Here is a 27,786-nt window from a genome sequence, read left to right as displayed (position 1 = left end):
CCAGCGAATTAACAGGCTGCGCCTCTGGATTACTAGCTCAGTGACATTATCATTATACCATAGTCTTGAAATCTTATTAATATAACCACAAACAACAAAAACTATAACACAATTTGAAATAGTCAGTTGAAATAGACCTACAAGCCTTAGTCGGCTCAAAGGTCACATCCAACAAATGCGGAACAGCAACTGACAAAGCCAATCGAAGTTTGACAACTCTGAAAACAACAGGAAAGTGAAAGGTTATGAATATAAAAATACATACATAATGCACCTGTCAAACCGCAACTTGAGTACTGTATGCAGCTACAAATCAGAGAAGCACGAGATATTCGAACACTCTGGATATTGCAGAAGAGTCACAATCCCTAGCTTTGACAAAGGGTTATCGGGACACGAAACATCAGCTCCTTTCTCTCCTTATATATGCTGCCAGATCTGCTGAGATTTTCCAGCATTTTGTCTTTTGGCCCTAACATAAAGATTTGAGTTAACTGGAAATACTGGACTTCTTGCATTTATTGCCCAAGCCTAGTTGCTCTTGAACAGAGGGCACTTAAGAGTCAACTTTAAAATGGCCCAACAAACCACTCAGGTCAAGTGCAATTAGGCATTGGCAATAAAGTCTGATCCAACCAGGAATATCCACATCCCCTTAATTTTATGCACATACTTGCAAAGTAATTAGAACTGACAAAATATTTAGGTTAAAATCAGCAGATCTAAACAACAAATTAATAGCCTGTTATTTGAAAAAATGATGAGTAACACACAACCTTTTAGCTGATGTATATCTCAAAGAATTCAGCCCTAAATTTTACATATTACCTGAAATTTGAAGAACTTTCTAAAGTACATCTTCTCTCCAGCTTGTGTTGTATAACTGACTGCACAGACTAAGCTGCAAAAGCAAAGCAAAATGAAAAAATAGAAATTAAGGAAACATAGGAGTCAATTTGCAAATGGCACAGCAATATCATAATGGCCAAACTGGCCTTGGTTTAACCTCTTACCCAAGACACCACCTCACCACAGTACTACACTGACTTGTCAACCTTGGTATTTGTACTAAAAAGTGGGGCTCGAATCGAGGGCCAGAAAAGTGAGCTGCCAATTAAGCTACACCCAATACTTAGCAATAAATAACACCAAAGTACGAGCCTATTTTTCTCCAAAGGACAACACTTTAGGTTGAAATAACTTGCTAGTTACAAAACCAGATAAAGCAGATTCAATGGGCTAAATATTCCTTTCCCATACTTGAATTTGTTTTTACTTATCAATGCAAGCAGATGTATGCAAATACAAACTGTGTTGTAACATAAAACAGATGCTGCAACTCAATATTACTGCATAAAAAAAATTTTCCTCTGGCCTATTTATTATCTCTTCCCCAACACCCTCGATATTATTGTTATGAAATGGTTTACTCACCTCCCAACTTCCAGTTCTAACAAAGACCCCACACCTAAATATTAACTGTTCACATGAAGCACTGGATTGCCTTCTTTACCCAGATATTGTTGGACCTACTGTGCAAATCCAGTTTTTCAGATTTCCAACATTTCCATTATTTTCACGCACACATGTCAAGATAAGAACATTTCAATAAGTTCACAAGATCCTATTAACCAGAGAATGCATCAACCTTCAATATTATTCTAAAAGTTTTTCTGGTTGTCCAAAAGTAATATACATTATGCCATTGGTTCTGCCAGAAAATTATTTCATCAAGTTCGCAGTAGAGCAACATACAAGATACATTGAACAAAATTTGAAACTTTGAAAATATAACTCAATCAGAAAATTGGAAAAAATGATGATGATTCAGTGTGGATCCAGAAACTGCTGACTGCATTTTCCGAATTGAAGTTGGTAACACTAGTCTATCGTATCATAAATGGAGTGTAACATCAACAAAGAGGACCATCTGACTCAGTAAATTGCTTGTATGATCTTTTATGGCTCTCAATGAAAGATCATCAAAATGCTTAAAAATTACCATCCAAAGAGCAAAGTGAACATCTGATCAGTTTGAAAAATGTCAAGTTTGGTTCAATAATAGAAACAATGCATTGGCCTCTTTCTTTTGCTAAATCTAAATAGGAATCAGTGATCAATTTAATCTTACTTTTTGTTAAAAAGGGGGAAGGTGAAAAGTAAAAGTACATTTGTATTTAAGAATAGACAGTGTCCTGTTCCTTTATTTCTACTTTCATTAGGATGCATAGCAAAAGAGCAAGTGGTCTTCTGCCTGGACTCTGCAATGTTGCTCTTAGTGAGGATATAGGAACAACAGTCATGTAATAGTTTATCTTCCAACTTCTGATCTTTTTAATCCACATCTCAAATAGGCAGATGCTTAATCTCTGTCCTAGCCTGCTATTTGGTTGAGATCACAACAAAGTGAAAGAAAATACTGTATATTCCTCCTCCATTCCATATCAAAATTCAATGGCACTACAATGTTGAGAAATATTTTGTTTTCCATTAAGCTTAGAACATTTGTTGGCTGCAGCAAACGCTGGACACAAGTTTGCAGCTGAAATTTACCATACACCACAATCTCAATTTCAATCAACACATCAGAATAAAAATGTTGAAGTCAACTTAAACCATTCTCAATGACTTCCTTTCAATTTAGTATAAGGAAGCTCTCTTGACCAAACAGCCACTGTGCAACAGTGGAGGAAAAAGTAAAGGGAAAAAGAAGAAAACAGAAGTTGGAGGACAAAATGACAAATGTGTAAAAATTGCTCTGCTTGCATAATGGTTCTGGGAGCAATCACAGAAAAGCGAGTTTCAGATATGAAATTGCACTTGATTATGAAGGAATTAATCTTTGAACAATGACAAAGTACGAGTGAACTAATAGTGTCATTGTTCATTTTTAAATATATATTGGACTTTTATTAAACTGACAATTTTTTTTATCTGCTGGGCACAGTGGACAATATTCTCCAGCTGTCTGAGATGTGAACGTTTTCCCATAGACAGAGCTCTCAAGAAGAACATTCCTGCGGTTTCACACTTAGGCTCCAAGTTATGTTTCTTTTACACTCAAAGGATTTTTGTACCTATAGATACTCAGTGATTTCTTTGATGCATGCTTTATTTTCAGTATGTTGTTAAAATGGAAAAATACAGAACTTACATGTGTGTTCCAATTTCTTTCACTTCATGGTGAATCACGTCATCAATACAACGGTCAGGCTTAAGTTCAGCCACTGCAGCATTTGAAGCTGACAGGTTTAAACGCTGAGAGCTGGTCTGAAGATCAGCCTTTTTATAAAAAGAAAGGTAAACAAAAATTCCCTGAAAACTCTTTGGTAGTTTTGTGATTTTTAAAACCCTCCTCCACTGAATATCAGAGACTGTGGCACTGTTACAGAAATGGGGCTTGACTATGCAATTCAGTGGCTGCAACAAATATAGTAAACAAGTTTGCAGCTGAAATTTACCAAACACCACAATCTCAATTTCAATTAACCCACCAGAGAGAAAAGGTTGAAATCAACTTAAACCATTCTCAATGACTTTCTTCCAATCTAGTATAAGGAAACACTCTTCACCAAACAGCCACAGTGCAACAGTGGAGGAAGTAGTACAGGGAAAAAGAGGAAAGCAGAGGAGCTCATAGAATCCCTACAGTACAGAAAGAGGCCATTCATCACATCAAGTCTGCACTGACCACAATTTCACCCAGACCCTACCCCCATATCCCTACATATTTTACCCACTAACCCCTCTAATTTATGCATCTCATGACACTAAGGGACAATTTTATTAGCACAGCCAATCAACCTAACCACACATCTTTGGACTGTGGAGGAAACCAGAGCGCCTGGAGGAAACCCATGCAGACACAAGGAGAACATGCAAGCTCCACACAGACAGTGACCCAAGCCAAGAATCGAACCCAGGTCCCTGGAGCTGTGAAGCAGCAGTGCTAATCACTGTGCTACCGTGCTGCCCATATAGGTTTGAATGGGCAGTCAGGTGGAGGAGACTATCAGGTCGTGAGGTAGTTGGGTCAGGTCAAGGAGGAGATTGAGGTCACTATTATTGAGTCCCTACAGTACAGAAGGAGACCATTTAGCCCAACGAGTCAGTACCGACCACAAGCCATCCAGGCCCTACTCCCGTCACCCTCATTTATCCTGACACTAGGGTCAATTTATCACGGCCAATCAACCTAACCTGCACATTTTGGACTGTGGGAGAAAACTGGAGCACCCAGAGGAAACCCATGCAGACACGGGGAGAAAGTGCAAACTCCATATAGTCATCCAAGGCCAAAATTGAACCCAGGTCCCCGGCACTGTGAGGCAGCAGTGCTAACCAGTATGCCACCGTAGTGGTCTAAAGTAAGGTTTATTTATTAGTCACAACTAAAGCTTACATTAGCACTGCAATGAAGTTACTGTAAAATTCCCCTAGTCACCATATTCTGGCGACTGTTCAGGTAAACACACCTAACCAGAACACCTTTCAGACTGTGGGAGGAAACCCATGCAGACAGGGAGAGAACGTGCATACTCCACACAGACAGTGGCCTAAACCGGGAACTGAACATACGTCCCTGGCGCCGTGAGGCAGCAGTGCTAACCACTGTGTCACCACAAGCTGGAGGATAAAATGACAAATCTGAATTCTGCACCTAAATGGCTGCTATTTGTAATTACAAATACTTCTTGCTCATTTTAAAAAGTTCAATTAAAATTTCCACCATCACAAACAACAGAAAAGGGTCAGTTGGTCCGTCAAGCTCACTTTTTCTGGAGAGAGCCATCACCTTTTCCAGCAAAACAAATCGGCTGCCTCTTGAACTATTCTGTTGACTTTACCTCCATTACCATAACAAATATTCTTTATCATCTTGTAGTTGATGTTCCACCTTTAACTTGACATAGTGCTCCAGATTAATACTTCTTCTACCCTCAGCTTCTTAAATAGCTATTTAAAGACTTGCTGGGGAAAAAATAATGTTTTTTTCCTAAATATTTTCTATAATTCTATTCTCTGATTCTAGGAATCAGCCTCACAATCTTAAACTATATTACTTCACGAAATTAGGATACTTATTGAAATCAATCGAGATGTAAGATATAGATTTTGGGGAAAAGGCATCATAAATTTCTTTAGAAACTTGAGCTAGTTGGGATGACTGGATCTCACTATATCTGTATTTAACTGTGAAAATGCATTGCTGGTCAATTACTAGAGTTATTTTCAAACAGGCAACCCTGAAGTCCATTGCTACCGATTGATTTATGACACTATTTACTGATGCAAGATGGAACAGGGCTGTAGTTATCCAGTAACTGCCAGTAACATAACACAATTATGTAGTTCAAAACGTTTTCTCCAGACATTACCCAAGCCGGCAAGGACCAAACCTATAATTACACTTCTAAGTGCTTTGGGTTTGAGAGGAAATAGTCCAAAAAATGTTAACGCTAGTGGAAACACAGGAATGTGCTCATTCCTATCAGAAAAATTCATTTTATGCTTGCCAGAAGAAAACAAAATGGAACATATATGAAAACATTTTATGCAAGAAAATCATAACCACAACATAATAGCCTTACCTTAACCAAGATATCCTTAACAACTTGCACGCTGTCATTATGTACACTGATGTAGCTTGAAAAGGTTTCACCCAAGAAAATATTCCTGCTCAAGACAAATGTGAAATGATCAATATTTCTACACAACATAAGGTGAAAATAGCATAAACAAGCACATTAAAATATATGTATTACAAAGATCAAAGCAGAAACTGCAGTAATATTTGAATACAATTGAATTTTTAGAAGACAGTTTATTTCAGAACAGAACACAGGAATGGTCCTTACAAAAGTGTCTGCTACTTTTAGCTTCTCTTATTATATCTGTACATTATTGCAATGTAAAAATCACTGCTCTGCCATCATGTGGCAAATGAGAATTTGCACCAACAGCACTTTCTGTTAACAATCCATCCCACGGTGGCTTAATTGGCTAAACCAATGAGTTCAGCATGTTGACAAGGCAAACACTCAAACCCTGGTCTGTACTGAGTTAGCTGATTTTAGACATTAGTACCACCCTCATCCTGGCAAAAGACCCACCTGCTGGTTTACACACGAATAGCAGTTATTGGGATGACTGGTGTCAGGAAAATAAAGCTATTAAGCCCTTGCCAAGCTTTTGGGAGTGGAGAAAGGAAGGAGGAAAAATAGGGACGGAGTTTCTGTTTGCAATTATAAACATCAAAACATATGTACTTTGTAATTAGTAAAAATACAGCTTTCATTTATTTAAAAAGTATCAATTAAATTCAGAGGTTCTTGCTGTATAACCCATCACTGCAGCTTGAAAGTAAGCCAAAAAAAAGAACCACAATCAAATTCCAGCAATGAGCCTATTCTAAATTCATGGTTAAATCAATCCTCCCATCATTCAGCTTTTTCTTCATTGCTTTGCAAGATAATATGCAACAAATCGTGTCTCCAAGTTGAAGGAGCAGAGAATTCTGCATCATAGACATCAGTGCCAAGTGACAAAACGCATGTCAACAATGTTTAACGTGGTGCTTTTGTAAACAAGCAATGACTTAACAGATACCACCCTTCTGACCATTTTTCTCGAAGTGTACTCCAAAATCATCACCAAAAGCCAGATCAAATGTTATTTGTCTGGTGATTGCTCTATCTGGATAGAGTTCTTGCCTCTTCCGTTATCAGAATACTATGCAGTCAGTATTAATGATAAAATTGTGAGCAAATTTTAATAATATAAATTGTAATTGATTAGTTGTGTGAAGAATGTATATAATCTATAGGAATGAAGTTCAGGTGCTTGAAAAATTATTCCCCTTAGTAGGAGTATATGTTTCTTTGGAGGGGGTAATGACTAGTCAGATTGCTCATAAGTACAAAACAGTTACTTAATGTAACAACAGTTTCTCCTTGATGCACCAAAGCACTAAAGAACTTAGTGCCCGCTAAATATTAAAAGATCTTCTGACACTGCTCACGATACATTTGTATCACAAACAGAGCACTTCCACAGGCGTTCCAGGTGAAAATCAATAACAATAGTCATTACCCCCTCCAAAGAAACATATACTACTACTAAGGGGAATAATTTTTCAAGCACCTGAACTTCATTCCTATAGATTATATACATTCTTCACACAACTAATCAATTACAATTTGTATTATTAAAATTTGCTCACAATTTTATTAATACTGACTGCATAGTATTCTGATAACAGAAGAGGCAAGAACTCTATCCAGATAGAGCCACAAGACTGACACATAGCATCAAACAACATAGCCAGAACAGAAACAAACAGGCTTTTCAACCCCGAATGGAGGAGATGGGGAAGGGATAAGAACATAAGAAACAGGAGCAGGAGTAGGCCATCTAGCCCTTCGAGCCTGCCCCGCCATTCAATAAGATCATGGCTGATCTGTCGTGGCTCAGTTCCACATTCCCGCCCTCTCCCCATAACCCTTAATCCCCTCTTATCAAAAACCCATCAACCCACTTCTTAAAGATATTTAGCGAGGTAGCCTCCACCACTTCAACGGGCAGAGAATTCCAGAGATTCACCACCCTTTGAGTGAAGAAGTTCTTCCTCAACTCCGTTCTAAACCGCCCCCCCTTTATCTTGAGACTGTGCCCCCTAGTCCTACTGTCCTTTCTGAGCAGGAAGAGTCTCTCCACCTCTATCCTATCCATCCCATTCATCATCTTATACGTCTCAATGAGATCTCCCCTCATTCTTCTAAACTCTAACGAGTACAAGCCTAGTTTATTCAGCCTCTCCTCATAGCTCAACCCCCTCAACTCCGGCATCAGCCTAGTAAACCTCCTCTGCACTCCCTCCAAGGCCAAAATATCCTTGCGTAAGTACGGCGACCAAAACTGCACACAGTACTCCAGCTGCGGCCTCACCAATGCCCTATACAGCCGCAGCAAGACCTCCCTACTTTTATATTCAATCCCTCTCGCTATGAAGGCCAGCATCCCATTCGCCTTCCTGACCACCTGCTGCACCTGCAAGCTGGGTTTTTGCAACTCATGCACAAGGACCCCGAGGTCCCTCTGCACCGTCGCCTGCTGCAGTTTTTCTCCACGTAAGTAATAATCCTTCCTACCATTATTCCTACCAAAGTGGACCACCTGGCACTTGCCAACATTAAATTCCATTTGCCAGTTCCTGGCCCATTCGCCCAGCCTATCTAGATCCTTCTGTAGACTCTCCACACCCTCCGCGCAATTTGCCGTTCCACCAATCTTGGTGTCATCAGCAAATTTCGACACCATACACTCGGTTCCCTCCTCCAGATCATCTATATAAATGGTAAATAGCTGAGGCCCCAGCACCGACCCCTGCGGCACTCCACTAGTCACCAACCACCAATCCGAATAGCACCCATTGACCCCCACTCTCTGCCTCCTATTTGACAACCAATCCTCTATCCACGCTAGCACCCTACCCCCAACTCCATGTCCCCTGACCTTCTGCAATAACCTCTTGTGAGGTACCTTGTCAAACGCCTTCTGAAAATCAAGAAAGACCACATCCACCGGCTCTCCTCTATCCACCGCCCTAGACACATCCTCATAGAACTCCAGTAAATTTGTCAGACACGACTTCCCCTTAACGAAACCATGCTGCATCTGCTCTATCAAGCAATTCCCCTCAAGATGCCTCGCTATTTCCTCCTTGATGACGGTTCTAACATTTTACCTACAACAGACGTTAAACTAACCGGCCTATAATTCCCTGCCTTTTGCCTGGCACCCTTCTTAAACAACAGCGTAACATTAGCCGTTTTCCAATCTTCCGGCACTTCCCCGGAATCCAGCGACGTTTGGAAAATAACCACCAAGGCATCCACTATCACCTCCGCCATTTCTTTCAGAACCCTCGGATGCATTCCATCCGGTCCTGGCGACTTGTCCACAATCAGCCCCTCCAGTCTGTCGAGCACCGCCTCTCTAGTAACAATAATGTCATTGAGACCCTCCAGTCCTACCACCTTTCCATCTCTAACACCCGGCAAATTATTCACGTCCTCCTCCGTGAAGACCGAAACAAAAAAGTTATTCAAGACCTCAGCCATTTCTCCATCCCCTACCACTAAGTCCCCCTTTTCATCCTTTAAGGGTCCAACGTTCACCCTAGCCAGCCTCTTCCTTTTTATATATTTATAAAAACTCGTGCTATCCTTTTTTATATTAAGTGCTAGCCCAGCTTCATAGTTTCTCCTACCCTTCTTTGTCAACTTCTTTGTCAATCTTTGTTGAAGAACAAATAAGCGACCACTATGGAAAATCAAACCTAGAACACCACTTCAAATTAAAATAAAATAAAGGGACACAGCTTCAAATGGGCTGAAGTCAAATTTATGACTGATGTCCAAGTGTCTTCAAACGGAACGGTCAATAAATAAAAGACTTCTTAGTAGGATAATGAGGAGAAAGAAAATTGTCAAAACACTTGGCACAGTGGGATGCTTTTTTGGAGAGTTGGTGCAGACTCAATGGGCCGGATGGCCTCTTTCTGTACTGTAGGGATTCTAGGAGAATCTGCGAAGGTTAAAACACGAGCAATTCGCCTGAAAGAACAGTTCTTTGGAATTCTGTTTCCACCCTCCCAGAAAGATAATTTCACAATATTCTCCCATTTCCTTAACCATTTTTGTTCAGCACTTAGTGGGGTGGGAAAGAGGAGTGAAGAGAGTAGAAATGAAAGACATGTACCTGAATAACGGAACATATGCAAATGATTGAGGAATTCTTACCCAAAGTTCTGAGGGAGAGTCAGCATTTCCCCCAACATAAAGGTCTCCGCTCCTTTAACTGTAGAGGGATCATCCTTCATAAGTTGACTGAAAAGATCTCCTGCAATAAAAAGTTATTAATTGGCACTTGCCTCCAGAATATATTCTTATATTAACTGAATGTTTTTGACAAAGAAATTTTTTTAAAATACAAAGATTTGGGAAAGGGACCTTTCCAACATTTGAAAAAATTAGATTTGAGAGGCAAATTAACACGGGAAGGAGAAGATTTGGATGGTCGATTTTGGAGTCAGTTTCAAATGAATAGGTACGAGGGAGCAAAACAAAGTTGAAGGGTGGCCTCAATGCTTTTCAGCTGGACAATCTAGCCTACTCAATGAGGCAGTAGAGAATTCAGTGAGTGGGCACTGCAATGCTGCTTGGGATAGAGACATTTAGTGTACAGCTGTGAGGAGGAGGATCAGGAGTGATTGTGAAGTGGTGATGTTGGTGGGGGAGGAAGAAGAAAATGATTGAAGGAGCAGAGCAGCAGATATGGGCACTGATAAGAACATGGTTGTAAAAACATTGTACACTAAATGATGGCTCAGGTGGGCATGCTGCCATTGCATACATCAGGGAATAAACTGATCAGAGGGAACAGCTGACCAGTAGTTATGACTGGCTTTCCCCAAAGACAGCTACCTTATTTTGGGAGGCAATGAATAAAGGGTTAATTTCAGTGCTACAGATATTATACAGATAAAGCAGTGATGGTATGCAAACAGCTGTGTGGTTGAAATTAATACTTGCATACATTCACTCTTCCACTGTCACAGGTGGTGTAACAAGTAACCTTAATGCACTTGAAGGACAGGACATTTTCTCACACATGGGATTTGGAATTATTAGAACTGTACTGAGAGAATACTGTGGATAGCAGGCCCTGACAGTAACAGTTCAGGAAGGAGCCTATGTCACAAAGGTGGTTACACAAAATAAACTTTTAGCTTAATAGGGAGATTCATGCCTTTATTTGTGCTGCAAGATTAGAACTCCATTCTGTACAGTCCCTGCAAATGGAAACTGGAGCTCTGGAGCTAAACTCTGGATTGACATCCAGTGGGGTACTCATGATCAGTGGTATAGATGGAGTCCAGTATCATCAGAATGGCTGCAATCAAAATCAGCAGCCTAAAAACAAACAAGGCAAGCTGATTTCTGTTCTGTTTATACTGCTTTTAGCAGAAATAGATGATTTCAAAGTGCATCACAAAATGGCATTATGGACTTCATTCTGTGCTTGTCTGATACTATCTGGGTGATGTGCATATGCAAGCTATTATTTTATATAATCAAAAAAAAATCAATATTTGCAAAGCCAGAAAAGGGCCCTATTTTTGTCATACGTGGATCAAGCCGGCACTACCCAAGATTCTAGTACAAGGAGACAACTGAATTTTCTGCATATAGAACACCTGAACATCAAATAGAAATAAATATTTTAAAACTCTTCGGTCAGAAAAAGACTGTCTCTAGAAAAGCAATTAACAGTTAACCCTCAGATTAGATTTTAACAGTATCTTCACTGCATCGTGAATACTGTGATGTGTAGTTACTGCATGTTAACATTTTTGATTATCTAAAATAATTCTAAAGAATTATCCAAACTCACCAGGCAGGTCTCTATCTTCACAGGTCACTGGCAGGTTGGTAAACAATGTTGGCTTGGTAAGTCGCATCACTATAATATGAAATGAGGAAAGAATCATAGAATGGAGTCAAAATGACCAGTTCAAGAACAGTCACAAATCAAACAGTTATAATACTGATAGTATTAAGCAATTTAACAATGTATCAACTACTGTTAAAACATCAATATAGAGAGAACACTGGAACAAGAGCAAGCCATTCAGCCCTTAGAGCCTGTTCTCTCGTTTAATTAAATCCTGACTGATCAGTACTGCAGCACCAATTTCCTGCTTCCACCATGTCTCAAAAGCTTTATCCAACAAAAATCCAAACCGCAAATCTTTTGTAAATTATGAATATTTTTCAGTTTCTAAAATTTAATTGGAAAAATTTTAAACATTTTTCAGAAAGAGACACGGGAGAGTGGAAAGAGGTGGACTTGCAATACAATCATGGCTGACCGTCTATGGCAGAACAGACTCAAAGGGTAAAACTGCCTTCTCCTGTTCCTATCATGTTACTCTTCTAAATCGAGTGTTGTCAAGTTTTGTCTCACCTGCTTTACTATGCCTTCAAGGTTCAGCTTCCAACTCTGATGGGCGTCTCTCTAAATGTGACTAGAAAAACTAGCCTGCGACTCTAACTAGATTCCTCCTTCAACCCATATGCTGATCTTGAACACCAGTCATGACCCTGCCTTCCCTAATATATTTCCCATCCAAATCTATGAACTCAGCTTAAAAGAGTGTGAAAAAGGAAAAATAGCGTAGTAAACCAAAGACATAACCAAAAATTGTAAAACATGAGGTATCACCAACATAAAGGCACAACTCACTAACTGAACTTACTTGGGTAACAAATTCTTTCATGCTTTGTATACACTAGCTTGGATACATTGATGACTAGATTGGTGCAACAGTCAGTCAATTTATTCCACCATATCTCTCTGTTGTTACTGAAGTCATATAAATAATGGACTTGAAGTTGCTTTCAGGGATGAAGTGACAGCACCTCAAAGAAAACCATCCATAAAGATCTAGCAATCTGTAGCATGAATTTCACCTTTTGTAAAGTCAGATAATTCTGCCACAAGTCAAGCAGAACTTCTGGGGTCCAACAACAGTGATATAAGAACATAAGAAATAGGAGCAGGAGTAGGCCATCTAGCCCTTCGAGCCTGCCCCACCATTCAATAAGATCATGGCTGATCTGTCGTGGCTCAGTTCCACATTCCCGCCCTCTCCCCATAACCCTCAATCCCCTCTCTTATCAAAAACCCATCAACCCGCGTCTTAAAAATATTTAGCGAGGTAGCCTCCACCACTTCAACGGGCAGAGAATTCCAGAGATTCACCACCCTTTGAGTGAAGAAATTCTTTCTCAACTCCGTTCTAAACCCCCCCCCCTTTATCTTGAGGCTGTTAAGTCAATCACATTAAACATTCTCAGACTGATGATCCTTCAATTTGAATTAATTTTTTTAGAGACTAAAAATAACTTGGAACAAACAAAGGGCTTTCAGGTAGAAGCTGACATTAAACTTTAATAACATTTTAAAATACGAAATGTATGATGAGAAACCTGACATTTCACAATTATAATATTAGCTTCCCAAGATCAGAGATTTTTCAGCAGTAAGTATAAAGTTAGTACATTGTTAAACAGATGTATTTTTATAAGGTTTTTAATGAGACTATGCGCAAGTTTCCATGAGCTCAGTGATTTTTGGATTTCAGACTGTGGATGTGGCTTGGATACATCAGTTTGCACACTATGGAGATGTCTGCATTTAACCACGCATCTGTCAGTTTCAGAGCAGTAATGACAGTGATCATTGAAGTCATAATTACTGCAAAACGCAAGCCATTAAATTTCACTTATTGTGAATAAAAACAGCTGTTGATTGGGGAAAAGGGAGTGGTACCATTGGAACAGCCTTCACTTGAACCACATGGAATCAGTGTTGAGGCAAATCATACACAAAGGTACAAGAGATAGGAAGAGTAAACCACATGACTCACTGAGCCTACTCCTTCATTCAATACAATCAGAACAGATCTTTGGCTTCATGCCTGCTCCCCTTATCTCTTGATTCCCAAAGAAACCAAAATGTGACAATCCCAATCTTAAACGTATTCAATGATGCAGCATCCACAATCTACTGGGATAGGAAACTCCAAAGATTAACAGCCCAGAATTCAGAAATTTCTAACCTCAGTGCAAAATGATATCCCTCTCAACCCAAGACTATGGTCTCCTGTTCTAAATTCCCCAGCCCAGGGAAACAACGTGTCTACACTGTCAATCCCTTTCAGAATCTTTAATCTTTCATTCTTCTCAACTAAAGAGAATATTGACTCAATTTATTCAGTCTCTCACATATGGCAACTCTTTCACCCTAGGGACCAACTTAGCGAACCTTTGCTGAACTCTCTCCAACATAAGTATACCCTTCCTTGAATGTGGAGACCAAAACAGCACACACTATTCCAGCTACGGTCTCACCAAAGCCCCACATAATTGTTACAAGACTTCTGTATTCTTGTACTCCAAACGCTTTGTAAGAAAGGCCAACATGTCACTGCCTTCCCAATTGCTTTCCATACCTGCATGCTAACTTGTGCAAAAATATCCAAGTCTCTGAGCAAACTTCCATGTTTAACAGCTTTTAAAAATTATTCTGCCTTTCTGTCCTTACAACCAAAATGCTTATCACATTTCTCCACATTAAGTTCTTTCTGCTATTTGCCCAGTTAACCTGTCCATACCTCTGCGTCCTCCTCAACTTAATTTCCCTAGCTTTGTATCAGCAAACTTAAATATATTACTCTCTGTTTAAGTCATTAATATGAATGGCATACAGCTGAGCTTCCAGTACTGATCCATGCAGCTCTCCGTTCATCATCAATTTGAAAATTTCCTTTTTATGTCTACACTTTGCTTCCTGTCTGTTAACCAATTTTTCACCCATTCTAATATGCTCAAGCTCTTGACATTAATCTTTTGTCTGGCATCTTATCAAATGCCTTTTGGCATATAACTACAGTTTTAGAGGTCTTTAAGTAAAACAGTGGGGATGGAAAGTGCACGTGAGGGAAGATTTGGAACAGTAAATGAGAAAGAATGAGGCACTTGTGCTGGATAGCAGTAATGACCTAAGTGTGACAAGAAGGGACAGTACTTGCAAACATGGGTGCACCAGCTAAAGCCAGAGTAGGGAAAATTGCTAAGAAGAATTTAAAGCATTTATAATAAGGTGGATGAATTCATGGCACAAACAAAATTAACTGTATGTTAAGAATTACGGAGACAGAGCTGAAAAACAATCATGGCTGGAGGTCAAGGGTATTTGACATTTCACACAGGAGAAAAGGAAAATGTGACGGTAAAGAATAAATCAGTAGCCATGAAGAAATATCTTGGTTCAGAGGTGGAAGTACAAATAGCAATGAAGTCACTGGTGGGAATAATTTATAGGTCCCCCAAGAGTAGCTACACTGTAGGACAGAGTTTAAAATCGAGAAATAATGGAGGTTTGTAAAAAAGTATTATAATAACCAACAGAAACTTTAATCTTCATAGATTGAACAAATCAATTTGGCAAAAGTAACCAGGAGGATGAATTCATAGGCTATATTAGGAAATTTTTTTAGAACAATATATCCTGGAACCAACAAGGCAACAAGCTATTTTAAATCTGATAATGTGGAATGAGACAGCATTAATCTATGATCTCATAGTAAAGGATCCTCTCATTAAAAGTGAGCATAACATAATGAATTTTACATTCAGTGCAAGGGTGAGAAACGCAAGTCGAAAACTAGAATATTAAACTTAAATACAGGCAATTACAATGGTATGAAAACAGTTGGCCAAAGTACACTAGTTACAGTACAAAAGCTATGGCAACCATTTAACAAGATATTTCATAATTGTAACAAAATCCCTGTATAATTGTAGCAAGATTTCTTTACACCAACCCTCTTACAACAAAGGCTAATATGCCAATTAATTGAGAAAGAACGACAGAGAATGATGTACCATCTGTGGCTAACTAAAGAGGATGAGGGTATCAACAAAGACATATAATGGTGCAAAGATTAGTAGTAGGCTAAAAGATTGGGTAAATTTTTGTAGGAGCGTTTTCAGAGCCTATGTATTATGCTGGCTTTCATGTAGGGGATTTCCCCTCAACTAACACAAAGACTCATAGAAATAGTACTCTGGTAAAAGAAGTTCTTTATTTTTCCAAGCTTGGTCAACGTATGAGGGAGAACTATTTGGGGCAGTTCCAAATCAATTCTGAAATGCCATTACTCTTAGTTCTGCAATTATACAATTTTCAAAAGCTATTTGCCCGCCCCAACTGGGTATGAGACAATTATATGTATAGGTTATGAACCATGGCCAATAACATCTGCTCCTGGGTGGCTTGGGACTGCGTGATCATCTCGTGGACCTTAAGAATCTTAGTCTCCTGATATTTACTAGACCCTCTTATCCAATGTCCTTAGTTCAACATGTATCCTATTCATAAGGACTGTCTGGAAACTACTGATAAGAATTGTTTTTCCCTTTGCTCAACAGCAGTATTGTTTTAAGGAATGTGATTCTTTTTACTTAATTATGCCCCAAAATACCTTACGAGCATTATATTGTTAACAAAGGTATATTCTTTTGTTATAAACAGAATATTTTCAAAAATATAGGTCTAAATTCTCTGATAGTGGTTATACGTGCCTCAATGCAAGCAGTATATTTCAGGTGCTTTATAACTCTTCTCTGATCTTATCTAACCTGATCTGCTGATCTTTGGTCCCAAGCCATTCTGAATCTCCTTACAGCTTTAGAGACCAGTAAAGGATGACAAAAAGAGAGAAATTAGACCACAAGAGTAAACTAGCAAGTGCAAAAACAGAAATAAAAGTACAAGCATACAAAAAGGAAATACGTAGCTAAAGCTAGTACAGGTATCAAACCTCTTATCCAGAGAGCTCAGGACCAGATGTGTGCCAAATTTGGGGATTTTATGGATCTTGGCTCCTGGGCCCAACATGCATTTGTTATATAAAAAAAGGGTTTTATTCAAAATGCTACCCAGAGTGCCAACTTCAAATGTAACCACGTTTGTTCAAATACAAAGATAAGTAGGAGAATGATACAAAGTCTGCAAAGGGATATAGATAGGTTAAATCAAGTCAGCAAAAAAATTGACAGGAATACATTGTAGGAAAACGTGAGGTTAAATTTGGCAGGAGGAATTGAAAAGGTTATTTAAATGGAGAGATATACAGCAAAGTGTGTCCTTATACTTGAATCCAGAAGCTTAGCATGCAGTAGTTAGGAAGGCAAATGTAATGTTGACTTTACTGCAAGAGGGGATACAGTATACAAGTATGGAAGTCTTGCTACTGTATGAGCATTGGTGAAATCAGAGTGCTACATTCAATTTTGGTCTCTCTACTTAAGGAGAGATGTACGTGCGTTGGAAGCAATTCACTAGACTGAATCCTTGGATAAAGGAGTTGTTTTATGAGGAAAGGTTGAATAGGTTGGTTCTATGCTTACTGGAGTTTAGAAGAATGAAGGGTGATCTTAATGAAACATACCGTTCAGAGGAGGCTTGGCAGGATGAGAACATGTACCCCTCATGGGGGAATCTAGAACAGGGGATATTGCTTAAAAACAAAAGGCGTCTCCAGGTTAAAACAAATAAGTCTTCTCTCAGAAGGTCGATGGTCTTTGGAATTGTCTACTAGAACGAGAAGTGGTAGTTGTACTGTTGAATATATTAAAGGCTAAATTGGATAGATTTTCAATCTACAAGGGAGTCAAGGGTTGGCGGAACACACAAAAGTAGAGTGAAGGCCACAATCAAATCAGCCAGGATTTTAAAAGAACTGCTTTTATTAATCATCATCTCACGTTAACAACATTTTGGTCTCAGGCACTATGTATGTGAAGCACAGGGCTACCATGGAAAAAAAAGCAGTGCTTTGGAGTTATAGCATCAATTAAAGTAAGGTGCAAAAGGATCATCTGAACACTTAAATCTGCTATTATTCCAAATGGTAAGAATTTTTGCCTGGCATTTTGAACTATTTACTTTTTACACGTGTCTTATGAAGTTGTTAGGGGAATGGTAGCTTTACGTGGGGTGGGGGGGAATAATTCTCCCATCCCTTATGCCATGGGAAACGTAGCAGTGTTGGGAGGAGTGGGGGGAGGCGCACACCACGCACAGGTCCATTGACCTTGGGCGGGATTCTCCAGTTTACGCACAGCTGGAGAATCCCACCCAAGATTTTTTGCCAAATGTAGGAGGAAAAATGTACAAGGCACGTAATCGTTAGACAATTTTGGCACAAATCATTTGATCCAATTTTTTTAAATTATGGCAAAAAAGGTAATTTCCCATTAATAAGCTACTAAGGGGAAAACTAGGCACATATAGAACTTTGAAATGCGCAGGTCATAAATTATAGACTATAAGAAGCTGCTCTCACTTATCCTCAAAACTTGTAGCAAGTTAACATGCAACCCACTTGACCTAGAAAAGATATAACTTATAAGGTACAAGGGAAGAATGAATTTAAAACGAGGAGCTCTGTCTGAAGTTCTGTAATGCCAGTCCATGCAGATTGTAAAATTGAGTACATGAAATTTAACAGTTCATCATGATGCACTTCTTCTAAATTCAGGTAATAAAGACAAATTTGGTATATTTTAAATATTTATTTCCAGTGCATTTGTACATTTTACATACAAATCATGATCCATGTGAGATTAACTTGAACAATTCTTATTTGCATAAATACATATCTCTATTACAATTTTGCTTTCTCTCCTCCCTTCACTTTTCAGTATGGAATGGCACTGTAGTTCACAAAGTTTGCATCATTTGGGTGATCCATCTTTCTGGCTAACTGAGATTTTCCAGTTATGGCTGTCAGATTTAATGGATGATTACTGACTTGTGCCTGTCACAGAGTGACTATCAAAGATTGCAGTGAAGACAATCTAATCTGTAATCTTCAAGTTCAGGTCAAATAATTTTCAGAGAAGTAAAACTGTCATTAAATGCTATATTTTGCTTAAAAAGCTATTTAAGTCAGAAATGTTCACCCTTGGAGATCAAAAATCACTCTCCTCCATTTCAGAGGTGTGAACCTTTAGTTACATAATTAATGATGTTCAGTTAACATCATCATAACACAATTTTAATATTTACTGCTACCAAGGTGAATACTTAATATACCTTTCATTTGCAGAAATATTTAAAGTGGTTATAATACCATCAGCTGTCACTCTCACCTCATGCTGGTAAATAGCATCACAGCAGCAGCACCCTATGAGGCACTGATGGAAGTCTCAACTCTGCAAACAAGAGCTCACACAGCAACTGCTAACAGCCAAATCAACTGTGGGATCATCGAGTTCCTCCAGTGAAGGAGGATGCCATTCAGCCCATTGAGTCTGCACTGACTCTCTGACAGAGTATCTTACCCAAGTCCTCTCCCCTGCTTCACCCTCTTAACACCACACATTTACATTGGCTAATCCATCTAAGCTACACCTTTTGGGACACTAAGGGGCAATTTACATGGCCAATCCACCTAACCTGTACACATTTGGACTGTGGCAGGAAACTGGAGCATACAGATGAGACCCACGTAGACATGGGAAGATTGTCTGTTTGGAATTTGCATAGTCACCCAGGCAGGAACTGAAACTCAGGTCCCTGGCTCCTGAGGCAGCAGTGCCAACCACTGTGCTACCATGTTGTCCAAAAGAGCATAAGCAAGCTAGATCTTGTCTAGTGTCCACAGTCTCTTCCTCTACACACATTTTCAGCTAAGATTGCTGGATAGTGATCAGAAGCAAGAGCTGAGCTGCAGCTTTCTTTCCTCTCTCTCATACCCAGGAATGCTGAAGTCAAATGTAACACCATGACCCCTGCCCTGACTAAAATGGCTAACTCAAGTGATCAGAAATAAAACTTGACCTTCCATTTCTTAATGACACAATGCCATACAGACCACTGACTGCAGGGAACATTCCATAAAACAACATTATAGAAAATAAATTCTAGTACAGATATCGATGGATCAGTATAGAAAGCACAGTCTTCACCTTTATCATTTGCATACATTTTAAAATCTCTCAAAACAAAAGAAAGTCCCATTTAAGATCACCTTTCCTCTTTCATACTAAAAGTCTTGCATCTACAGCATGTTTTACATGATCTCAGGACATATTAGTGTGCTTCACAGCACATCAAAGGCTTTTGAAACGTAGTCACTTTGAATTAAACTTGTAGAAATACTTTGTACAGGAAGGTATCTCAAACTGCAATGTGATATCAGTTTTCAAGTGATATTAACTAAGAACTCTCCATTTTTCCTTCAAAGGGCCATGAAATCTTCCCCAGATGGTTCAACATCTCAATAAAAACACAGCACTTTCACTAGAACAGCACACCCTCAGTACTGCACCAAGATGTTGGTCTGGATTTTGTGCTCAAATCTCTCAAGTGGGACTTGGACAATCTCCTGTCTTAGATGCAAGTGCAAGCCCTGAGTTAAGGCTAACACCCAAATATGCTAAAGAGCTCACCAATGAGTGGTTCTGAAAGACAATCCACTCATTTATCAAAATTACATTTAAAGCTATATTGTTTAAAGTCCACAGACAATAACAAGGAATTCATAGATGTCAATGTCATTTTCCTTCTGAAATAACATTTCACATAGCTACAAGTTATAAATTAAACCATGTCTATGTACAAGCAAATTGATTTTACCTGTAAGATTTAATATTTGTTTAATCAAATTACCAACATATTCACAGTATACAACATCACAGAAAACCCATATTTGACCAAGATGTCTATGCATTTTAGCATTACAACCTGGAAGGTGACCATGTTTGATAACACTGTTCAGTTTAGCCCAGCTCTCCTCCAGCTGCTGAGTACTGCAATTGGACTGATCAATGACCCACTTTGCTCTTTGAAAAGAATGCAATTGGAGTTTTTCCTTGATGGTTTGAAGTCTTTGACTGACTGCCAAAGTGCTTGGTCCCCTTATTCTGCTGTATCCTGCAATACTCCAAGTCCGTTCTGATTTGGATTCCTTACTTGTAACTCCGCAGTGTAAACTTGTAATTTTTGGAAGAAATTCCGTAGCAACTACCTGAGTAAGAGGGCCAACCCTTTGCAGGTTTGCAGAAAATTCTAGAAGATCCTCTGTGCAGTCATAATTTTGAGCTTTTGCTTTGAATTCTATCTCAACCAAATGTTTTTCAATTCTTTTTGCTTCTTCATTTGAAATAGCTGGAGGACATTTCTGAGGCTTTACTGGTAAACTTTGCAGATTATTTGGAAACAATGGTATGAACCTTGGTGGAGTTCTTTGCAGGAAGTTTTCCAGCAATCTTTTTGTAATTTTCAGTGCATCTGGGGAACAGTCTTGATTAGGCCTATAATGGACCACCACCTCCATATAAATGATTCCTCTGGGCAACAAGCAGCTGTCTCAGCTTGAATCCCTGGGGGGTCAATGAACATTAGCAAGGTTTTCTCCTTAAATTCAAAGTCATTCAGAATGAAGTGATTTGTCACTGACTGCTTCAACAGTTTAGAAGCAGCATAATATCGGGATGCAGCAGTCTTATCACCTTCAGGAAGCACTACCCTGCAGAAATAAATGTCATTGAATATTTTTTAGCTAATTCTTCAACTAAAACAGCAATGCAGCTTTTGAAAATTCATCTTGGAATCTGCTTCAAAAAGTCACATTTTGCCATCATTTCAAATCTTCACGTAGACAATATCCCAACTTAATTCTGCCACTTTGTACTCACTTTGACATATGTGCAAAACTATCAACGTCATACTCTATTTTTGGGAGATAAGAGAAGAAGGCACTAGTTGTCAGCAGTGGTTCAGTAGTACTTTTTTCTCATCAGTCAGAAGCGCATAGTCTGCAGTCCCACTCCTGAGAACTGAACACAGAATCCAAGCTGAATCACAGTGCAATACAAGTATACCCCATTTAAAGCATGTTCCAATCGTGTGTTTTTGTTTTAGCACAGTTTGCAAATTAGGAATGTTTCCCAAATACCATTTTCATTTTAACATGGTTAAACAAAAAACAATCTGCAACTTCCCAGCACTGATCCTTTCATTTGCCACCTCACTGTGAGCAAGGGCAAACAGGAAATGGGAAGTAGCCAGCAGGAGAGATATCAAAATAATTAGCAAGTTAAGAGTTATTAAGGGAATCAAAACAAGAGACAGAAAATGCTGGACAATCTCAACAGGCCTGACAGAAGGAGAGAGAATAGAGCTAACATTGAGCATCTGGATGGCCCTTCATCAGATCTCTAATTGGTAAGAGAAGGCTTGGGCCAGTTAGGTTCAAGACATCCAATAGGTTTTTCACATTAAAAATACAGAAATGTAACCTACCATTATTACATGTAACCTTTTGGTTAGCATGCCATTTTTTCAGGGGCACATTAAGCCTACTAAAAGGGATAGCTAAATTGAGCGAATGCTGCATTATCAGATAATTTGCCTTTCAGAAGAAGTACCCTTAGCTAAATGTTAAAGATCCCGTAGAAGAGTCGGGAAGTTCTTCTGGTGTCCTGGCCACCATTTATCCCTCAACAAACAGGTAACTGGCCGTTGTTTTTTGGGACTTTGCTGCGCATAAATTGGCTGCCACATCTCATAGAACATAACAGCGCAGAACAGGCCTTTCGGCCCACGGTGTTGCGCCGACCAATCAAAAAGCAATGACCCACTAACCTGAACCAATCCCTTTCCATCCATAAACCTATCCACTGATCTCTTAAACGCCCCCAAACTAGGCGCATTTACAACTGCAGCAGGCAGGGCATTCCAATCCCTCACCACCCTCTGGGTAAAGAACCTACCTCTGACATCCGTCCTATAACTACCACCCCTTAATTTAAAGCTATGCCCCCTCGTGCTAGCTTTCTCCATCCGAGGAAAAAGGCTATCACTGTCCACCCTATCTAAACCTCTAATCATCTTATATGTTTCAATAAGATCCCCTCTTAGCCGCCTTCCTTCCAACGAAAACAACCTCAAATCCCTCAGTCTCTCCTCATAGGACCTCCCCTCCATACCAGGCAACATCCTGGTAAACCTCCTCTGCACCCTCTCCAATGCCTCCACATCCTTCCTATAATGTGGGGACCAGAACTGCACACAATACTCCAAGTGCGGCCGCACCAGAGTTTTGAACAGTTGCAACATGACGCTGCGGCTCCTAAATTCAATCCCCCTACCAATAAACGCCAAGACACCGTATGACTTCCTAACAACCTTATCTACTTGATTCCCAACTTTCAGGGATCTATGTACACATACACCTAGATCCCTAGATCTCCTCCCACAATCTGAAAAATGTGCTGGTTAGATGCATTGACCATGCTAAATTCTGCCTTGGCGAACCTGAACAGGTGCTGGAGTGTGGCAACTAGGGGATTTTCATGGTAATTTCATTGCAGTGCTAACGTAAGCCCTCTTGTGACACTAATAAACAAACTTAAGCTTACATGGCACTGTTAGCATGGTAATTGTTCCAAAGGTTTCCATAGGAATGTTATCAAATAAAATTGGACATCCAGCCCCATATGATGATATATGATAGATACGTTAAAGAGCACCTTAAAGGCAAAGGAAGAGACAGAGGCTTGGAGAATACTTTAGAGATTAGGGTTTTGCCGCAGAAGACACAGGCCAAAATTTTACCGCCCTGCCTGCCACTGAATCGGAGTGGGTGAGGGGCAGACCATAAAAATGTCCACTGACCTATAGTTGCCAAAGATAGAGTAATTAAAATAGGGATGCTCAAGAAATCAGATTGGGAGTGCAGATATCTTGGTGGTTTGAAGAAGAATACACAGTAAGAACAGGTAAGGACATGAAGGGGTTTGAAAGCAAGAATGAGAATTTTAAAAATGAGGCACTCAATGAATACTCTGTAACAAGTGAACATGACTTAGTGAGTGATATGTTATGGAAAGGAGCATTTCGGTCAAGTTTACGGAAGGTGGATACATTAAATTGGCAAAAGTAGCTTTGACGACAAGTTCACAGAATGTGTTCAGGAGTTTTTTTTTAAAACAACAATATATTATTCATAATATTAATTTAGGGTCCCAAGGTAAAGTCCTCCAGGGAAAAGTGAGTGACAACAACATGATGAATTCCATATTCAGTTTGAGGGCGAGAAGCTTAAATCTGAAACAAGTGTCTTATTCGCGAATAAAAACAATTTCCAGGATATGTAGACAGAAGACACTAAAGTGAACTGTGCACATAGATTAAGGTAAACACTACCAGACATTTAAGGAGATATTTAATCATTTTAAAGGTGTTTTCAATTGAGAAAAAAGGCTCAAGAAGAATGAACTTTCTGTAGATAACTAAAGAAGTACCAAATTGAAAGAAGGGGCATAGAATGTTGTGAAGATAAGTGTTAGGCCAGAAGACTGGTAAAGTTTTAGAAACCAGCAAAAGGAGTTTAAAAAAAGGGAGGAATAGATTAGGAAAGACTAGCAAGTAATGTAAAAACTTTTTAAAAATTCATTCATGGGATGTGGCTATCACTGGCTAGGCCAGCATTAACAATCCCCAATTTCCCTCGAGATAGTGGTCTTGCGCTGCCTTCTCAAACCTTTGCAATCCACGTAGTGTAGGTACATCCACAGCTGGTGATAAGGGAGTTCTAGTACTTTGACAGCAACAATGAAGGAATGGTGATATATTTCCATGTAGGAATGGTGGGCAACTTCGAGAGGACCTTGCAGGTGGTGGGAAAGTGGAACTGATCCACTTCAGATCAGCCATGATCTTGTTGAATGGCGGGGCAGGCTCGAAGGGCTAGATGGCCTACTCCTGCTCCTATTTATGTTATGACGTTCCTTTGCTTCTGCTACCCTTGTCTTTCTGGATGGTAGAGCCAATGGGTTTGGAAGATGCTGTCTAAGCAGCCGTGGTGAGTTGCTGCAGCGCATCGTTTAGATGTTACACATTGCTGTCACTGCGCCAGTGGTGGAAGAGCGAGATTTCAGGCGGTGGATAAAGTGCCAATTAAGTGGGCTGCCTTGTGCTGCACTGTACTGCAACTACATTCATCCAGGCAATTGGAATGTATTCCATCACATTTCTGACTTGTGCCCTGCAGATGAATTACGGGACTGAGATGATTGACCTCCGACAACAACAACCATCTTCCTTTGTGCTAGATATGACTCTAACCAATGGAGAGTATCCTCTTTCCCCCCCACCGATTCAGTTTTACTAGAGCATCTTGACGACACACAGTCAAATGCTGCCTTGATGTCAAAGTCAGCCATGTTCGCCTCACCTCAAGAATAGCTCTTTTGTTCATGTTTGGACTAAGGCTGTTGTGAGGTCAAAAGCTGAGTAGTCCTGGCTGAATCTGAACTTAGCACCAGCGAGCAATTAATTTTAGAGTAAGAGTTGCTTATATTTATAAAGTACCTGTAATGTAATTAAAGACCCTAATGCAATTTAAAACATTATAAAACAAAATATGCCACTGAGCTATAGTAAGCAATATTAGGGCAATTGGCCAAAACCTTGGTCAAAGGCAATTTTAAGCTGTCTTAAAAGAGGAGAGCATGGCAGAGAGCTGGAAGGATGACATACCAGAGCTTGGGGCAGAATACACAGGTACAGTGGCCAAGTAGGGTAATCAAAATGCACAAGTACAGGAGGCAGTAAAGGCACCAAATGGTATATTAGCTGTCACAGCAAGAGGATTTGTATAAAGGGATGGGGAGGGATTTTTGCTGCAATTGTATAGGGTGTTGGTGAGGGCATACCCAGAGTATTGTGAGTAGCTTTGGTGTTCTTATCTGAGGCAGGGTGTCCTTGCTATAGAGGGAGTACAGCAAAGGTTTAACCAGGCTGATTCCTGGGATAGCACATCTGTCATATGAGGAGAGACTAAGTTGGTTTGGACTATATTCACTGGAGTTTAGAAGAGTGAGGGGGGGGGGGAAATCTCATAGAAACTTAAAATTCTAATAGGGTCAGAAAGAATGCTCCCTATGATGGGGGATTTTCTAACTGCAAGCCACAGTTTGAGGATACGGGGTAAACTTTTTAGAAGTGAGGTGAGGAGAAATTTCTTCACCCAGAGAAGGGTGAATGTGTGGAAGTTACTACGACAGAATAGAGTTGAGACCAAAATGTTGTCTGATTTCAAGAAGAAATTAGATATAGCTCTTGAGGCTAAAGGGATCAAAGAATATGGGGGTTCATTGATGACCAGCCATGATCAAAATTAATGGTGGAGCAGGCTCAAAAGGTGAAATGGTCTACTTCTGCTTCTAATTTCTGCATTTCTAAATTATACAGAATGGATTTGGGCAGATCGTGCAAATAATGATTACTCCCTTTTGGTTTTTCTGCAATACTCAATATACTACGGTCAAAAAGGATCTCATTCACAACTAGCTCGGAGTATTGAAATGCAGCAAGATTGCTTACAGGTCCCACTTTTGCCAAAGTTTTGCAAGAAATGGGTGTGAAGCCGAGTCAACCCTATATTCAAGACTTTAGCAAAAAAAAATTGGCTAAAGATAGGGTGGTAGTTCGAAGGCTTTAAAAACCATGTTTCCCTTAAAAAGGCTGATATAATTGGATGGACATTTCAATAACATAAGCTGATTATCTGTAATCATTGGTGGAATTAAGTACATTTACTGAATGGAATTTCAGCACTTCCTGCTACATAAATTGTAATGCAGTCCTCATCAGCAGATACTTATGTTACTTTGCATTAAGTCAATGTACAGTCAGAAGGCAGCTGTGTTACTAAAATAATATGGGGAGGGTAAAACAAAGATTTAAACTTACGTGCCACACAAGATTCTCCCATGGTACTTAGAATCCATAACCTCAAATTGCTTCCATGCCCCCATTAATTCCAGTAAGAATTCTCAAAACACCAGATTAAAGCCCAACAGGTTTATTTGGCAGCAAACGCCACTAGCTATCAGAGTGCTGCTCCTTCGTGATGAAGGAGCAGCGCTCCGAATGCCGGTGTTGGACTGTGTTTGTCCCAATCTAACGCTGGCATCTCCACATCATGTCCACTAATTCCACCAGTTCTTCTGAATGCTATATAATTCAAAATTCTCTCTCTCAATACAACTTTGGAACGCCAAGATTTATGATGCTGGATATTGTGTCTCACCCGCACCATCAAAAGATCCATGCAAATAGTGTCTTTGGAGTGTAAACAAAAAACTAATCTCTGCAAATAACCTAAGTAGCAGTCACACTACTCCATATCCCATATGTACTAATTCAAGTAGTGTTATCACCCTTAACTCATTAGAGTATCCAAGTTTTATCTGGAGAGTCTTTATGATGAGAAAGCATGTGACAACTCATATTCGTCAAGTGTAGTGGGCTGCCAACATGAGCAAATTATGATTACTGCAAAACAAAAGAAACAAAATAGGACTTTCCATTTGGGCTCATGTTTCAGTCTGGGTTAGATTCTGAGGAAGCCAACGATCGCTACGGAGGGAAATAGTTGTTGCTCTTTTGGAAACTGATGTTCACACAGAACATTCCTTTCATATTGGACCAGTGGCTGAACTTCTTAACTGAGAACCCGCCTGGAATAAAGGGAATCTCTCAGGATGCATGGAACATGTTCTTAAAATTTTATTCAGGTGAAACGTCCTGATTTAACAAACTACAGCAAAGATGAGGCATGGCCAAGTCTATTTGACACATATGTAGAATAGGAAATGGAAAGAGGGAGGTTCTTGCTGAAGACGCATTGCATTCTTAGAAATTTCTTGAAGGCCTTCTTGCAATTAACTGCAATAAAACTCAGTAGCTGGTAACATGGCCAACATAATACATTGTTTATTTTGTTTTTGTTGAGTATAAAATGTCATTCAGGATATCACAGAAATGCTACATTTTATAAGAGTAATAATATGGAATTTTTCACAACCGCCTGAATCAGCAAAACAGAACCTTTAGTCAATTTCCCAGGCAAACAATGCAACGTATTTCAATACTGCACTGGAGTACAAACCTAAAGGTGCTGATTGACTTGGTGTTTTTGTTTGAAGCAAAACACAAATTCTGGCTATTTCAATTTGAGGAGAAATATAATTTTCTTCTCCACATATTGATGACTCACGTAATGAGTCATTTTTGTATCCCTGCTTTTTGAGACTATTAAAACAAGTAGATTAGTTTAAAGCAAGGACCACAGTA

General features: G+C 39.5%; 1 protein-coding gene across 12 annotated transcripts in view; it reads right to left on the bottom strand.

The window, feature by feature from the left end:
• trappc13 (trafficking protein particle complex subunit 13) overlaps window positions 1–27,786 on the bottom strand; it is an 82,218-nt gene that overhangs the window by 33,524 nt on the left and 20,908 nt on the right. For 6 of the 12 annotated variants that reach the window (XM_080186581.1, XM_080186575.1, XM_080186576.1 and 3 more), the window contains 5 exons: window positions 11,458–11,526; window positions 9,804–9,903; window positions 5,592–5,676; window positions 3,155–3,282; window positions 829–901 (listed from right to left, as the gene is read on the bottom strand). In XM_080186581.1, the coding sequence (XP_080042707.1) occupies window positions 829–901; window positions 3,155–3,282; window positions 5,592–5,676; window positions 9,804–9,903; window positions 11,458–11,524 (453 nt within the window). In that variant the 5' untranslated portion in view covers window positions 11,525–11,526. Of the gene's footprint in view, window positions 1–828; window positions 902–3,154; window positions 3,283–5,591; window positions 5,677–9,803; window positions 9,904–11,457; window positions 11,527–16,271; window positions 16,317–18,223; window positions 21,170–21,338; window positions 21,480–27,786 lie in introns of those variants that run through there. The other 6 variants (XM_080186577.1, XM_080186610.1, XM_080186586.1 and 3 more) reach the window with 6 other exon arrangements.

The sequence above is a fragment of the Carcharhinus amblyrhynchos genome, chromosome 1 (genome assembly GCF_965287045.1).
Source record: "Carcharhinus amblyrhynchos chromosome 1, sCarAmb.v2.hapA, whole genome shotgun sequence".
In the NCBI taxonomy this organism is placed as follows: domain Eukaryota; kingdom Metazoa; phylum Chordata; class Chondrichthyes; order Carcharhiniformes; family Carcharhinidae; genus Carcharhinus; species Carcharhinus amblyrhynchos.
The sequence above is the reverse complement of the archived record's forward strand: the minus strand, read 5'-3'. Positions and strand labels throughout refer to the sequence as shown.